General features: G+C 32.7%; 1 protein-coding gene across 1 annotated transcript in view; it reads right to left on the bottom strand.

The window, feature by feature from the left end:
- Window positions 1-17,214, bottom strand: part of LOC140663115 (uncharacterized) — a 29,982-nt gene that overhangs the window by 9,320 nt on the left and 3,448 nt on the right. The window contains exons 2-4 of the mRNA XM_072887026.1: window positions 6,566-6,664; window positions 6,276-6,389; window positions 3,856-4,043 (exon numbers count right to left, since the gene is read on the bottom strand). Of these exons, the coding sequence (XP_072743127.1) occupies window positions 3,856-4,043; window positions 6,276-6,327 (240 nt within the window). The 5' untranslated portion in view covers window positions 6,328-6,389; window positions 6,566-6,664. The remainder of the gene's footprint in view (window positions 1-3,855; window positions 4,044-6,275; window positions 6,390-6,565; window positions 6,665-17,214) is intronic.

Genomic DNA, 17,214 nt, shown 5'->3' with positions numbered 1-17,214 from the left:
ATCCAATACCAATATTATACGACTGACGCCACAAAAATTTTCGGTGCATTCTACGCGTTTAAAATCCGATTCCAAACACAATGCATTGTTCGCGCGCAAAAAAAATTTTCACTAAGCTGCATCACCAAATAATAGAATATGTATGTCGATGCGATAATATAAAAAAAAATTGTCTAAAAAAACTGTAGATTTACACTCATGCGTCATCTAAAATCCGCGGAAAAATTGTAAATTTAATTCGGACGTACATAACATATAAATAAACACACGATTCACGGCTTAATTCAAATTCCACCCATGTTTTTCTCTCGTTACAGTTAAAGCAAATATATTTTATCATGATTATATACAGAATGGTTTACTAATTCTGTCTATCCGAGATATTTCTGTTACTTTAAAAGATTCAAGCTAGATGATTCAACGGTTTTAAAATGCACATCATATAGTTTGTTATGGATGAAGACATATAAAGAAGATTTGAAAAACAAATTTCATTTATTTATTTTTTTTAATAGAATGACAATTTCTGATAATAGAATTTTATAGAGAAAAAGTATTATGCATCGTTACTCCCGACGAAATGAACGAATCCCATTTCGTACTGCTTACTGCTTATTCTGTACTCTGTACTACTTGCTGTCATTGTAGACGACGCATTAGATGTACTCTAAAATTAATAATTCCTTAAATATTCAAATATTAGCAAAAAGGAAAAATAAGAAATATCAAGTTCCTTTAGTTTATTCAATATAATAAAATGCTATACATGTATCATATTATATTATATTTAATAAAATGCTATGTATATATTATAAAAATGCTCGTGCAATGATAATCATTTGCATTGTAATCTTTAAATGAAGCGTGCGCGTGTCTCATTATTTTTTAGATTTATTATAACACATGCCACAATTTATTGCCTTATATTTTCAGTAGTTTTTTCTTGCTGTTAGTATGTTTTTTTTAATGTCCCCCAGAGGAAAAAAGTCAAGTGATATTAGATTAGAGGAAATAAAGTGGTCACAAAATTGACCCTCAACACCTTATTCACTTATCAGGATAAATGGCATTAAGGCTATTTCGTCATGTGTTGATTTTATCGGCTAAATACGCAATTGTGGGACAAATTAAACATTGTGACTGCTAAAAAAAATAAAAGTCAAATATCTCGAAATCTATTAGTTTTGAAATACATGTAGTCAATACTTTTTTCCTTGAAATTCTTTTGCTTTATAGAATTTTATCAAAAAAATCATCATACATTCAAAAAAGTAAATTTGATTTTTAAATTTATTTTATACCTCTACCAACAACAAAACTGAGATTACTGTATGACGTGCAACTTAAAAATTGTAAAACCTTCTGGGTTCAATATTTTTTCACTGTTTAAAATAGGAGAGGTATTTTTGGTAGTCAAATAAACTATTCTGTACATGCATTGTATAAGTTTGTTTTGAAACCATAGGTTTCAAAGCACACTCGAGGTAGTCTGGACATAGTTTGGACATTCGTGTTTATGAATAATCTGCGAAACACGGGTATCAATTATGCTATTACCAAGCAGCAAGGTAGTCGATCGATCGGCGAAGATCAAGCAATCCCAGAACGCTTTCAATAGTCGCTCCACATTCGCACATTGTTCTCCTTTGTATAGCAAAATATAAAATATACAGGATGTTTCATTAATTCCGTCGTATGCCATTTTCTAAAGAATTGTTGAAAATAACGATATACTTTATTCAATAAAGAACTCTTTCGTAATAAACAAATATACCTTTTAAGTCCATTAAAAAGAATTTTTTTGTTATTGTAGGAGACTTCTTTATTCAATTTCTTTATTTCAGTAAATGTTTAAAATAATTACCATTAAGTTCTAAACGTTAATTATACTTAATTAAAAATTTATTAAAAATTATTCAGGTTAATAAGGTTCTTAAGAATGTATAAGAATTTAACTTCCCATGTTCTGTATTTAAAATTTTATAGTTGTTCTTCTTTTATTCCTCTTATAATAGATTTATAAAATTTTGTTTATTATATAACATGAAAAAGCTTTTATTTATTATATTGAAATTTGGAACAAAGTTTACATTGATATTTTCAATCATTCTTGAAAAAATGGCACATAACGGAATTGATGAAATACTATGTAAGCATTTGAACGAGATCGAATGACGTTATGAAACATACGTTATCTGCGAACGTGATGAAAAACGTTCATTTTGGTAGATAAAGAAAGAGAAAAAGAGAGAATATTGGAAAGAAAATATTTCAGAAAGCGCATTAAATCTTCGCTTATTTTGCTGATCTTCCAATAAATCAACTGACAGAAATGTAGTTGGCTCGATTTGGTAAAAAAAAAAATACTACAAAATTCAGGAATTCCCAAAATACGTGATCGAAGTCGCGCGCGTGGAAATTGATGCTATCGATGGATTTGAATTATTGCATCTGCATTCAATTTAGGGTCACTGCTGACATATATGTATAAAGTACCTATGTGTAGAGATTCACTTAGCGCTTCAGGAGAAACTAATATTTCACAAAGATAAAAAATCTGACATTTTTTGGAGAATTAGTTTTGATTTTTATTCATTTTTTTTTTATATGATTGACGTTTCTCTTTATAATATTAGGCGAAAAATTTGCAATTTGATTTGTGACGCTCTCGACTCGATTCATAAAGATGGCACGATCCGTAACTTGACACATGTAGGATTATCATAAGGACCCAATGAAATTTACGAGTAAATTTACACTCGTCTACGTAGCTAACCAAGGTTTATCGTCTACGTGATCCGCGCACGTGGACGCATAGAAAACGCGTTATTCCTCGCATTGGTAGTGTCACGTCCGAGCTATTGCTTGTTTATGTCATAATATACGCGACATTGTGTATGCATATTAGGTTGTAAATTTCACCCGAGAGAGAATGTGTTCTTCCATCCTTAATAAACTGGATAAAAGATCGCTTTAGCATGAGTAACTTTATCTTCCTTTAAAAAAATCTTATTAACGTTGACGTCTATGTTATTTTTATTGTAAAATTATTAATATATTTCTGAACACATCTTAAGCATTTCTATTCCGCTGGTTTCACAAGTTTGCGAATCTCCTCTAACGGCAGTTCAACACGCAGCGTTTGCCTTCCGACACTACATTATAACACTTGCCGTTATATTGATAATTAAATGGGAACTAATCAGAGAGAGAGAGAGAGAGAGAGAGAGGAGAAAGTGCTACTATCTGTCATATCGGAATTTTAACCTCCATCATGCTAATTACAAAATTTGTTCCATGGAATGCATTGCTTGATTTGTGTATTGCAGAAATATTTTATAATATTTGATTTAATTAATTAAATAATCTACAATGAGATGTATTAATATGTTACATGAAATTATATTGAGTAGGTGAGAAAACAGTCGAGAGAAAATATTAATCCAATTATGATAATTGTAGTCACTCTCTTACTAAAGTAAATTCCACTTTATTAATTAATACCGACAAAAAAGCTCTTTCTCTCTATCAAAGCTGTACATTAAATAATTAAAAAAAATCAACTTGTCAGATACATTTAAAAAAATGAAAACTAATTTATTCTGGCTTGATAGTCAGTCATATATTGCTGATATCTCTAGCTACACATCTACATCTGATACGCATCAGGAAATTCCTAGGTCTCTCTGTATATGCCATGCGTTTGATCAAGTCATATTATGCTAATCCGACGATGCGATGCATATTTCGATGGACTATACAGATATTCTGATTATACTGACTATTCATGCGAAAGAGGGCTCACGAAGAGATAGAGGGAGAGATAAATCAGCGACCGCATAAGAGCGTACTTACCTGAAGTGGGGTTGGGTCGACTACGCTGCAGCTTTGTCTGTGTTGTTGCTGAAATTTCGGCTGATACGGCTCGAGCATGCGGATCTTGCCCCATCGATTGAAAAATAGAGCGATCGCAGCCACCCACAGGACCAGGACGAGGATGACGATTAGGGCCTCCTCAGCACGTACCACTACCGCACCTGTTCCTGCATATACATATATGTATTTCTAATTAAATTCACTTTTGTATCATTAATGTAAAATGTACAAGTAATTGACAGATACGATCGTTACCAGTTTATATTAAAAAGATACTTATCAGCGAGGTATTAAAAGAAAGAGCAGGTATGCGCACACATTTGCAATAAAATGTCAACTTTAAAAAGTAAACCCGATGGTCGCGATACAACGTGACCTAATTTTTCATACGCGTCCCATGATCTATGAGCCAACTGCACGAACTTGCTAGACTGACTATATAGGTAACGGAGAAAATAAACCCAAGAAATATCGCTCAGGAGTGCCGGCACAATTCGATGTTCGGTCATACGTGAAGCTTTGTTGGCGACCTTTCAATATCACCTAACGATTTTACAATACGTTCGCATGGCAAACGATCGAACTGATAAATTGATATTCGTCGTGCTACCCGGAATCGAACCTTTCGAAGAGACAGCTCGCAGACGTAGCATTACGCAGGAAATCGATACAAGAAGAGGAACTAGACGAATTCCATTATTGCAATACTTCGTATATTCATTCATGTTGAATGTACGTTTTTTTAAAGAAAGATGATATTTTCTGTACATAATTTATCTCACTACTTTAAATCTCTTTCTTTTTTTTCATCATCGGGCGAAAGGATATTTTATACGAACTTTGCATATATTCAAGAATTTGAAATTTGATTAAAGTAATTTTGAAAACATAACATGTTACAAGGAATGATTTGTATTATATTACAAAGCGTTACAAGTTATATATTATGAGAAAATTCTTGCTATTTTCTTTGTTCAATTTCTCAGTACTTAAGTATATCATTATACAGATGGCATGTCGCGAATTTCACGAGTCGTCAATTTTACCTGAAATTTTTTTACTTCTTACATCCTTAAAGAATAATCGTGCGATCGATCTTCTGTTAAGAGGAGGCTCTACTTTAAATAAAAAAAAATTGATTTTTTTTTAATTAAAAATTTTTTTTTTTGTGAAATACTGAGATAGTATTTATTGTGGTAGGTGATAACCATATTTGTATAGATTAAAATAAGCTTTTGTCCATTTATTTCAGGTTAGTAGGACATAAACCGTGGGATAAAAAATTTATGACTTTTAATTGTGTTGTATTCAATTTATATATCATAATATTTTACTATTAAAATGCAATACAAGTTAAATCATACATCAATAAATGTATGAAACGTCAACATCATACATGTTTTTATTCTGTACAAAAAATTTATAAAAATAGGCTTAGAAATGGCCGTTTAAAGTAAAGTCCTTAATAACGCATTTTCTTTCAAATATCATTGCAACTGATAAATTCATGATTAAAAAGTAAAATGAAAATTAGCGCCACGAAACATATTCTAACTGTATCGGAGTTTAATTTAATGCTTTTAGCGAAAATTGAGAAACGTACTTATTAATGCACGTGTGCTCGTTTCAAAATAAATTATTTATTAGACATATAACATCCGCACATGTTTGCGTATTGAATCGTTAGCTCATAAGCATAGTTTTCCCGAATTTTAACGGAATGTGAAATCAGTCGTTCTAAATAATTTCGCTGATTGATGAAAGTAAAATTGAATCGACGCAAGAGGCGAAAACTCGAAAAGAGTAAACAACGGGAAACACAGATATATCCCGAATCATTTCTTTTCGTTTGTCACGATAGGGGGAATTGTGAGACCCGTCCAAAATTCATGGCAAAAAAAAACACGAATATATATGAAGAATGCCCTCGGGACCTTAGAAATTGAAATATACGTGATCAACGTTTTAGAGAAGTCATCGAACTTTTGGTCATTTTTCTTTCCAATCGCGTTCCTTCTCGATATTTTTATTGGTGGAAATCGGAATAAGGATAATATGTGATACAGAACTTCAATTCAAAGAACGGTCAAATATAATTTATTTGTTTCATATAACTCTATAGTGGATATTTTCTTAAAATCCAAGTGTAAGATTATTTCTTTCAGTTGTAAAAAAAAGTAAAAAGAAAGGACGGAAATAAAAAACAAAAATTACAGAACTTCATATTAATTTTCATTACGTTCTTTAAGAAAGAAAAGAAGGGTTGAAGCAAAACGCCTCGGTATCTTGCTTAACAAGATTGGGCGGAGAACATCATGAAACACGATAAGGTCAGAAATAAACAAGGGTTATATCCCTCTCTCTCTCTTGTATTATATGAAAAGATATTAAACTCTCACCGTCGGGAAAGGTCGAATTGAGTTCGGTGGCGGCTTCCAATTCCGATGACATGGATCCGACGACGATAGCGTCCGGTGCCTCCCTGAGCTCCACCTCGATCTTTGTCACGTTATCTGTTAAGTAAAAGAAGTTTAATAAGTCTCGTTAATCATTGAACTGTCATAATTAAATGCCAATATCGTATAGGCACAATTAAGACTTTTCAATTAAATTTTTAATAAATTGCTTATTTATCATTTCTGTCTTCACATATACATACATATATATACATATATAGACATACACATACCGCTTCCATTAACGTCGTGGCGTTTGCTCGACGTAACATGCCCATGTCGTCTGGGTCGATCGCTTCCCTCCACAATGAGATATTCTCTTCCGTAACAATCTATAATCCAATAGACGAACGTTTACTAATAAAAATATTACACTACAATGAATATTATAATTAAAACTGCATTATAAGTTCATTTTTCAGGGCGCTATTCAATTTTAATGAAATACATACACAATAACTCGTTTCCACAGCTCTCTCCGAAAGAAAAATTCGCAAAGGCTCAAGATAATTCAATGAAAGATACTCTCGGAGAGGCAGACGCATCTATTATTTGGACAGGCGGATTTACCGTGAAAAATATCACGTTGCGTTTGCGAGACACACAGAAATGAAAAACAGCGATGCATGCATCTCTCGCGGAATGTAAAAAAGAAAGCGCCAGTGGTGCTGAAAATATGCCCCTTCTTCTCATGCATTATTCAGAAATCCATGCGTTATATATATCTATATACATATATCGATTACATTTCGCCATTCACGGTTTTCATCGCGCAGTGAACGGTCACGAACGGTGACATTCGTTTGCACTTTCGCTCCTGTCGCGTATGCAGTTTCGACATTTCGGTTTAACGTGAAACGCTAAATCTTCCTTCCGACCGCGTTCCCCGATAAATCGACTTGGAAATCCGATTAAATTTTGCTCGTCGCGTTTACCTTCGACTAAGCGCGTGGCATAAATCACGCATTACCGTACGCATATTAGACTTGAATAATGCGCGATTAAAGGATTATTGATTATTGGCTCTAATCCCGTGAACTCCACGTTATTCTACTTGAAAGCATTATGCGTATGTTTCGCGAATATTTCTCAAACACGCATGCTGTTAATCAAGAAAAATGGACGTATATCGATCGTGACTGCAACCACGTAAATAATGAACGCGACCAATATATAATCGCATTCGCGTGCTACGTTTACATCTATTAAAGCGATTGCCACGAGAGGAAGACGACCTCGCGATCGGTTGTACATCCTCGAGAGGCGGTTAAACGGCGTCATAAAAAGCCTTAAAAGTCAAGTACTATGATCGTTAAATAAATTTCAACGAAACGAGTGCGAAGCTCTTGCGCCCGATTTCATGAAGCGACTCTGCGACCCCGCAGGCATAAAGCCGAGTCTACAATGGACGCAAACGCAAAACGCAAGTGGCAAAAAATTAATCAATCTAATTCGATTATTCTTCTCTAAATTTAACTGTGATTGGTTGATTTCTTGCGACCTGCATTTTGCGTTTGCGTCCACTGTAGACTCGGCTTAACAGACGCTTGCACGCCGGGGAAAAAAATCTTCGACGAATCTCGAGAGGTCTCGTATTTCAGAGTGGAGACTCGCTTACCGCTAAAAGCTCTGTAGACAGTAGATAAGGGGTGAGAAAATTGTACCGATGACACAAAAGCAGGGGTTGCGCGCGGGGGTAATTACATCTGGGAGATTCTTTTCTATCTCTCTTTCTCTCTCTCTCTCTCTCTCTCTCTCTCTTTCCTCCCTACTCGTCTTCTCGTAGTATCTCGTGCTTTATTCTCCCATCGGGTGACGGTGACAACGGAAGACGAGATAATCGCGACGCTTAAGCGAAGCGCGAGATTTAATGGAGCCGCAAAGTAGCGCGGCGCGTTTTTTGTTTCCTGTTGTTTTCTTTAGAAAAAAAAACTATGACCTTGAAATGATACAGTGCACAGAGTGATAAAAACTTGGGAGATCAACACGCGTTTATTCATAGATTATGAGTCTCTTGGCTTTTACATTGTGCTGTGCGTAAAGTTCTACGTAGTATTATGACACGGCACTTTTATTCTTATACCGTTAGGTGTTATTTCCAGGCTACAATTATGATATAATTTTGGTTCGCCTACTCAAATGTTTGATTAAAAATAATCTACTAGATAAATTTATTACGTGCTGAAACTACATAACTCAATTCCATTATGTAAAGTCGATCGGTAAAAGTCGGTTAGATAATAAGCAAGAGCGAGGTCGATTCTCAAGCATATATGCTTGAGATGCTTTCAGTGTGTTCCTGAGTAAAAGTGTCCTCCTTGTCTCTCCTAATCAATGATCGACAAAATATATATGCATACAATCAACATGTAACTTTTCGCATAAAAGTAATAATAATCTTTTCCATTAATATACGTAAATTTATGATTAAAAATTTTTATTTTTCTAAAAATTTTTTTATTATTAAAATATATTTGTTCTAAAATCTGATATGAATTCAACATCTATTTTAATACTATTATTATTTCCAAGAATTACGTATTTATAAGTAAATCCTACTATCTCCCTTTCCGTTATCATATGTAACTCCGACACAGAGAAAACTGCAAATTGGGATGCTTTCAGATAGATCTAACCGCGGAACATGTATGAAACTCAGAAGTGTAGGAATTCTGCAGAGAACAAATACGTATATATGAGACAAAAAGGAACTAAGAGAGATTGTTCCACTTTACAGAAAATGTATAAAACGTGATTTTCCGTATAAATGAAAAATGACAAAATTTTCTTCAACGTTGAAGATGTAGATTTGGTGGAGAATGATAGCCAAGTCTAAAGATTACTGACATATTTGAATGTTTTTGCGATCTTTGGTCTATAAAATCTGTTGTAAGAAGAAGGAACGGAAATATTTTATCAAGCACATTTTTTTTACAGCCATTTATTCCTTATCTTATCTTTTAGAATAGAAATCACCACATGTCTAATAATGCAAAAAGCAGAGTAGTGACCTACATAAACTAAGGCTTTCTTTTCCCTTTGATGAGTATTACTTTACATTTATATTGACAGTTTTTCAATATATAACCACGACAATCTTGAAAAATTACCATTTTTATATCTCAGGTGTGTTCTATTTCAGCCGTATTACAAAGAAAAATAAAAAAATATATAACGATGATCGCCAGAATTAAAAAGATTCCGTCAACTGCAAGTCTTAATTATTTGAATACACGTAATGAAGAGTTACATGCAATAAAAAACCGTATAAAATCAGTATTACTGTTTCCTGTCTCTTAATCAACAGGAGGAGGTTCTTTTCACAAAGCCAAGAAATGGATATTCTTTTATTTTACAGGAAGATCGTATAGTCATTGGAGTTGTTGAACAATAGAGCTTAAAAAGAATTATGTGACTTCTTAGTACGGTTATTTATCAATTTTTTTTTCTTTTTTCTCTTCCATTCACAATGGCAAGATCCACTAAGCATGCAGCTGGACAGAAGTGATAAGGGCAATTGAAGCTTTTTTTTAAGTCTAATATTAGATGAAAATTCACATATATATATATATATATATTTGAATTTTCACTATGTATATATATATGGGGCATTCTTTGTCAAATTTACTTCAGTTTTGCTTACTAAGATGCTGATTACGAAAATGTTATTAAATTTTAGAAATTCAAAATGGCGGACATAAAAGTGCAAAATGTGAAATAAAATAAAGTTAATTTAAGTAATAAAATAAAGTAAATTTAAATTTAAAGATTTACTGCAATCTTGCTTACTAAGGATTTTCGAGGATGCTGATTATAAATTTGTTATCAGAAATATTAAATTCAAGATAGCGTTATCAGAAATATTAAATTCAAGGTATGTATTGCTTATTTTTATTTTCAATACTACTGTAAAGAGTAGTTGAATGAGATAAGACACGTCAGAAATCAATGCTGTTACGTAGACAGTCTTAACCCTGTAAAATGTAGAGAGCTTTTCTTTTCCTTATTTTGCACTTTCATGTCCACCATGTTAAATCCACCATTTTGAATTTCTAAAATTTTACAACAGATTCATAATCAGTATCCTCGCAAACCCTTAGTAAACAAGACTGAAGTAAATTTGTAAACTATTTTACATTTTGAACTTTTATGTCCGCTATATTGAATCTTTCAAAAGACCACATGGCTTTCGATAGCTTATGCCTGTAACTAACTTTGTATGCAAGATAATTCTTCTACGTCGAATACAATTTTGGAACGGCGGGTGATCCATTTGACAAAGAATGCCCTATATATATATATATATATCCTAAAAAGAAACATAGTTTCTCTACTTTTCTTAGGCAAAATTAAAATCAAATTACATAGAAATAATTTCCAATTTCCTTATATATATATATATATATATATATATATATATATATTAAAATTTATTGTATCAATCATTGTGTCATTTGAATTAATTAAAACTGTTATTAAGGGTCCCGGCTCTATTATATAACTTTATTCACGTTCAACAATTGATAATGGCGTGTACAATACGACAATTTGCTCTATTCAATGAAATATAATGTTTTAATGTGAGAATTTATGAGAATAAATTTGACGAAAGTTTAAGTCGATAACTTAGCAAGGAAGTGCGAACAAATATCGAAGTCTAATGGGGTGCGGCGTACATTCCAAAGTTATCACAAAGTTTGCAGCTACACAGCGTGCTTCGGTCACGATGGGTGTGTCTTGCGGTAAAGTACAAACATTGCTACATCCCTTGGGAAACGAACAGCTGTCCAGCAACTCTCATAATTTCACAATATTATACGGAGAAATATAGTGCAATTTTCAAACAAATGGTCTGACTGATAAATCAATAAAAAGTTGAAAAAGAAATTAACCACGCAATTGTTTAAAACTAATATTGAGTTTTTTAAATTATTTTTTTACATTATTATTATATTATATTGATATTATTATACAATTACTTCTCTATTACTTTTAATAATAAAAAGACTGCAAGATCTAAATTTATCAACAAACTTGACTACGCATTCTTCAATAATTAAATCTTTTTAAGAAAATTTGCATCTTATTTTTAATTAAAAAAATGATTATCACTTTTGATATGTAAAAAATCATATTTTACATTTGCATATAAATTCTTAATATATAAGCTCCATTAGAGCTTTATTCAAGATGACATTTTAGATAATATTTGTAGAGTGAAAATAGATCGTCACTTCTCTTCGAGTTTCAATATTTAGTTACTCGACAAGACGTCTAAAATAAAGTTTAAAGATTTTTGATCCAATTTCTGAAAATAAAATTGTGTTGAATTTGATCTCAATTATAATTTTAGCGTTTTTAAATCCATGTTTCATCAATCTCTGGCATAACATTCATTTTCTTATAAATATAAGATAAACAAGAAATGACTGATGTCAAAGGAGTATTTTCTCGTATTCATATTGTAATTTAATAACAATTATTTCAATTAAATTACATGTTGTGTACGTAAAGAAGAATTTATATGCAAATATTAATTTACAAACAACACTCTTTCCAAAGCTGCAATCTCACAAATATCGAAGAGAGTATAATAAAATTATTTCGAGTTTTCCAACACTAATATAGTATGATATTGAAGTTGTTATTTCAAGCATGAGACAAAGCGCACAGCATAACGTGATTTATCTCAGAACCATTTGTTCTTTTGTAATAATAATTTGTTAAATAACAGTCACTGTGTAGTTTAAAGAAGATTACAACTGTAGATTATAAAAAGATAAAAAATATCCACAATAAAGAAAAAGAGAGAGAAAGTTTTCAATAATATATTATTTGTAAAGAAAATACTATTCAAAAGGAAAGAAGTTTCAAAAGCATTACGTAAGATTGCATTTTCTCGAATATCTGTCATTAGCCATCTGTCATATCCCAGTTTCCGTGACGACGTTTCAAGTTGTTTTTTACGAAGATTACTTCCGGACTCTGTAAGTAGTCCTATAATTACGACTCTGTCACAATATTTTCACGTAATATAATATGCATATGACAACAATGATGAAATCCATGATTGAGCGTATTGGATCGTACGCTCTCATTCTTTGGAAACAATACCCGAGGTGGAATATATATACTCTCAAAAAACAATAGATGTCATTCTGTAGCATCGATTTTGATATTGCTAAATAAAAACGTCATCTTATCTCCGCCTTTCGGGATCTTCTGACTTTATTTAAGGCCACATTTAGTCAAGTGACTAATTATTAAAACTCGAAGAGAAACAACGATCTCTACTTTCACTCACGATATTATTTAAAATGTCATTTTAAACAAAACTTTAATAGAATTATATCGAGAAAATATTAATATATTAATAATTTTATAATAATATTTATATAAATGATTTTCTACTATATATCTAATTTTCTTTAATATAAATTATTTATATAAAATTTATTTATTATTTATAAATTATTATTTTTACTTATAAAAAGTATTGTTTAGATCTGATATAACGTTATCGTATTTCCCAAGAAATATGGGGGATAAAAATCGCAAATGGAACGCGCTTTGAACTATTCCGCGCTTACGTTACCTTTATATTCACCAGTTGGTTTACGAATAGAATAGAAAAGATAGCGGATGGTTGGAAAGAAGCTACGTTCTTTTCAATTTCAGAAGAAGCGTTAGCAGGAAATGGTTGTGGTGAGAAGAGGAAGAAAAGAATCGCGAGAAACGATCCGGATGAAACGATGCACGCGAAAGATACACATAATTTTTTTTCTATTATCATATCGGTCAATCCACGGAAAATCCGCGAAAATAAAGACGAGATCGCAAACCTTCGATAAAAGTGCCTCTTTGCACTTCACCTGTGTTTTATATGTCTCTTGTAACACATTTTCGCGCGAGAACGATTCCATCTCGGTTCAATCTACCGAGAAAATACCACTAAAGACGTTTGTATTGTCGCGAGAAATAATAAATTAGTTATTTATAACTTTTTATTTATATATTATTTATAATCCATCTATTTGGTACATTTACTCGGTATCTCTCTTAAATTATATTTTGATGTATTTACTTGTAAAATTCGTAAAGTTAATATTATCGATAACTAATATAGAAATGTAGGTAACTCTGGCTTTTGAATAAGGAAAGGAATAAAGAAGACTACAATTCGAAGGAAAGTTTAAAAATAGACATTGTACTTAAATCTCCAATGTGTATATATGGTTTCTCAATCTTTTTTACAAAAATGGCATTGAAATTCTGTCGTCTTAAAGGAAACGTCAATACTTGCATCAACCCTGTTCTCGTTTTTTAAACTCGCGATTTTATATGTCGACGTCTTATTGTTTTCTGTTTTTCTCTATGTAAGGCTTTATCAATTGCAAAACATTTTGCAGTCTTCTATTGTCTTATAGCAGAAATGGATCCCTCATTTTTCTGTAAACCTTATATGATATCTAAACTGTTTATGCCTCTGAGCTAATAAAATTGACTTGCGTTCTCGTTAAATGTTAATGAAAATACCAAGAAAATTTAATGAGTCTACTTTATCGAACGATATCTCCGGTGTATCGTCAGTAACACGATGAAAGATCGATGCTACTAAAGATGCAAGGAAATTGCGAAGCCGATCTAATCTTTCGATTGCCCATCCGTTAGCTTTCTATATAATTAATCGTGTATAAAACATATTTAATTAAAAGCGAATATTTATTGATTAACAAGGAATTCTGAATTCGTCATGTGAATTTTTATTCTATAAGTATCATAAAAATTTTTTTTACACACAAGTATTCGATTTTTACGATTGCTATAAATAGAAAGACGAGTGTCCGTGCAGGTCTATTGAGAACTCGTATCGCAAAATAAAACTCTGACTGCGATAAATCTGCAATATAACGGGCGATTAATGGCGATACCCGACGTCGACAGGAAGCGCAAAAAAATCACCGTCAGAGGAAGAATTACTCTGCGTTTAAGGCGGGCTTTTTTTACTGAAGGTAGACAGGCGAAGAAGATGAAGAAAGTTACGGTAGACAATAATTGATGGAAACCGATTACGCTTGAGGGTATTCTGACTTTTTTCTTTTTTTTTGATCGCAGAGAAGGGAGTGTTACCTCAGACTCTTCTTTCTTTGCTAATTCGATCCTAATGATACAACGGAGAAGGAAACGTGAACAGTCTTACGATAATATCTGTAATTATTAAATCAAGATTTAATACAGAAGAGGACAAAAATTAATAAGATTGTTCTGGTACATTTGCAATTAAATAGTTTTGATCAATCGGGCCGACGCGACGAATCTCCGGGAACGTAAAGGAAAATCGATACCGTGAAATCTACCGTCGATGAGAAATTTATAAGATCTCACAGGTTAATCCATACTGCCTAGAGATAACGAAGATGAAGATAGGTCCAGCGATGAAGAAGAGATATATAGATATGTATATATACACATGTACTCTTAACTGAACGGAATACCTCTGGTAATTACATTGAATTTGATTTCACATTACAAGCTCGCGATTTCGCGCTCAAAATCAAGCACTTATAATTAGCGAAAATTGCGCGAGTAATTATGACAAGGAAGTGAATCGAGGTATTAATTAAAGAGTGAATTATGGAATTGTAATAAAAAATAAATTAAATTTTAAGTTTAATTCTCGTACATACACAGTATTATAAGAAACTTCAAATTAACATAAAGACCAATATTATAATAATCGCAAAATTTGTTTCTCAATCTGGTGTACAGCTTTTGTACAGATATAAAGCACAAGATTAAGCAATATTGAGTATGTCTTTATATGTTACTTGGCTGAGTAACTAGAGAGCTAATAATAGTTCCTTCAGAAACGAGGGAAAAGGTTGTAAGGTCTAAAGAACGAGTGAAATTAAAGCGATAAGGTACCGCTACGAACAAGACACTGAAACTATTAGACGAATTCTTTGACAACGAAACTAAGTAGCAGCGAGTAACGTGAATCTATCTCACGATCTTTTATGTCTCCCTTTTTCTGTAACTCGTCATTAGAGCAGCTGGCTGTTCTAAAAACTTCGCTTATCAAAACAAAATTTTATCCTATCCATTTGCGTGGAACTGCGTCATAGTTTTTCATGACGCAAATCTTCTTTCCGTGGAAAAAAATCTCTCCACGGGAAAAAAAACCGTATATTCCACCGTGTGTACATAAGATGGCTCGGTAATGGAAATCAGTAATAAAGTTGTACTTTTACGAACAAACAGCGATGCAGTAAATTAACCAGAAGAAAAAAATTAATTGCAAAGAAAAGAGAGAAAGAAAAAATTATCACATCGTATATAATACTATTTAAAAATTTGTTCGGCTTGCAAATTTTTCGCTGCATTATTAGAGAATAATGAAGGCTAAAGTATTTACGTCCATTTAATTTTAAGTCTGAAAGTTTCAACGGTAATATTGTCGTGACGTTGTTGGTTGGACCAATGTAGTTATTCTCTTAGGGATACTGACAAACTTGTTACGAGAAAATGCACTTTTAGTGGCTTCCACTTTGCCGGTGTCTGTCTCTCTCTTTTTGCTTTGAAACGCCATTAACGAATCTGAAGCGACGGGAAGCATGCGGTTTCTTTGGCATTCTTTGGCGAAAACAGACTCGATCTTTGTCGAGCAGAAACTCGAAAAATCCAAATCCAAGAGCTAACAATTCTTTAAAACTCGTTGTATTTGTCAGGCGGGAGAAAAGAGTCTTTGGGAAGAAGGTAAGTTCGAATCGCAAAAATTTCAATTTATTAGCAATAATTTCCGAGTGACTACTAGAATTTTCTCATAGAATTCTCGCTTGACAAAAGAGCAAAACGATAGAAACGTCTTCCATTTTTATCCATTCTAAGCATAATATGCGTTCATTCCTTTTTATTTAAACCTCTTTCCAGCTTTCAGGGAAATCCGAAAATAAGTGAGATTAATATCCTTGGTTTGTGTCCTCGCGTAACTGATCAAATTATTTGCCAAATGATTCAAAGCAATTTGCTAAATTCTAGTGCCAAATAAGATGAATATCTCAAACGTACAAATATGTAAGTATAGTCAACAACACCACGCTTCGATCGTAGAGATGTGCTACACAACCGTGTAAACAATCAGCTGTGGCATTTATTATTTCAAAGTAATCGATGGGGCCGATCGACCGACGCGAGTCGGCATCGAAAAAGAAGGCGCCATCAACGTAATGAATATTCATGATGATTGAATTTGTGACACTTTTTTTTAAATGACTTTTTGCCTTACGAATAACAATGTACGCCGACTAATGGCAAATTGACAGATCATGTAACACATATAAGAATAAATGTGCTAAAAAATTATTTATAATGACACGGAATTTCTTAAATATCTTAATTTTCAATTTTGCAACAGAGTAAATATTGCACTTAATTTACAATTACAACTCTCACATTTCTATCACGATTACATATAGATTTTATTTACGGCAAAGATTGGGTTTATTGAAATTACGTCTGTTTCAACCCTTCCCTGAAACGCCCTTATTTCCGCGGAAAAAATCGAATGCCTTTACGTCATATCGGTCATATTAGCCGGACATATGACATTGTCTTTCCCGACGACTGATCGAAAGCAACCCGTTCTGTGAAATTGCAGTTCGAGTCCATTTTTTATGAGCACAAAGTTCAATATCTCTTCGTCTAGCGATCTAGGTGAAGTTTCATATATGCGTGGCAAAGTTTCGCGCTGGCCAATTCTCCATAGAGCATCGCACTTCAAAGTTATTAACAACGACTCGGATCCCACAAAGGGATTTTAGTACATCAAAGCGGATGTAAATTTCATCCATGAATGATCGCGCTAACAGGCGGGGTAAGAAAT

The sequence above is a fragment of the Anoplolepis gracilipes genome, chromosome 2 (assembly GCF_047496725.1).
Source record: "Anoplolepis gracilipes chromosome 2, ASM4749672v1, whole genome shotgun sequence".
Classification (NCBI taxonomy): Eukaryota; Metazoa; Arthropoda; class Insecta; order Hymenoptera; family Formicidae; genus Anoplolepis; species Anoplolepis gracilipes.
This window is presented reverse-complemented; position numbering and strand designations above follow the sequence as displayed.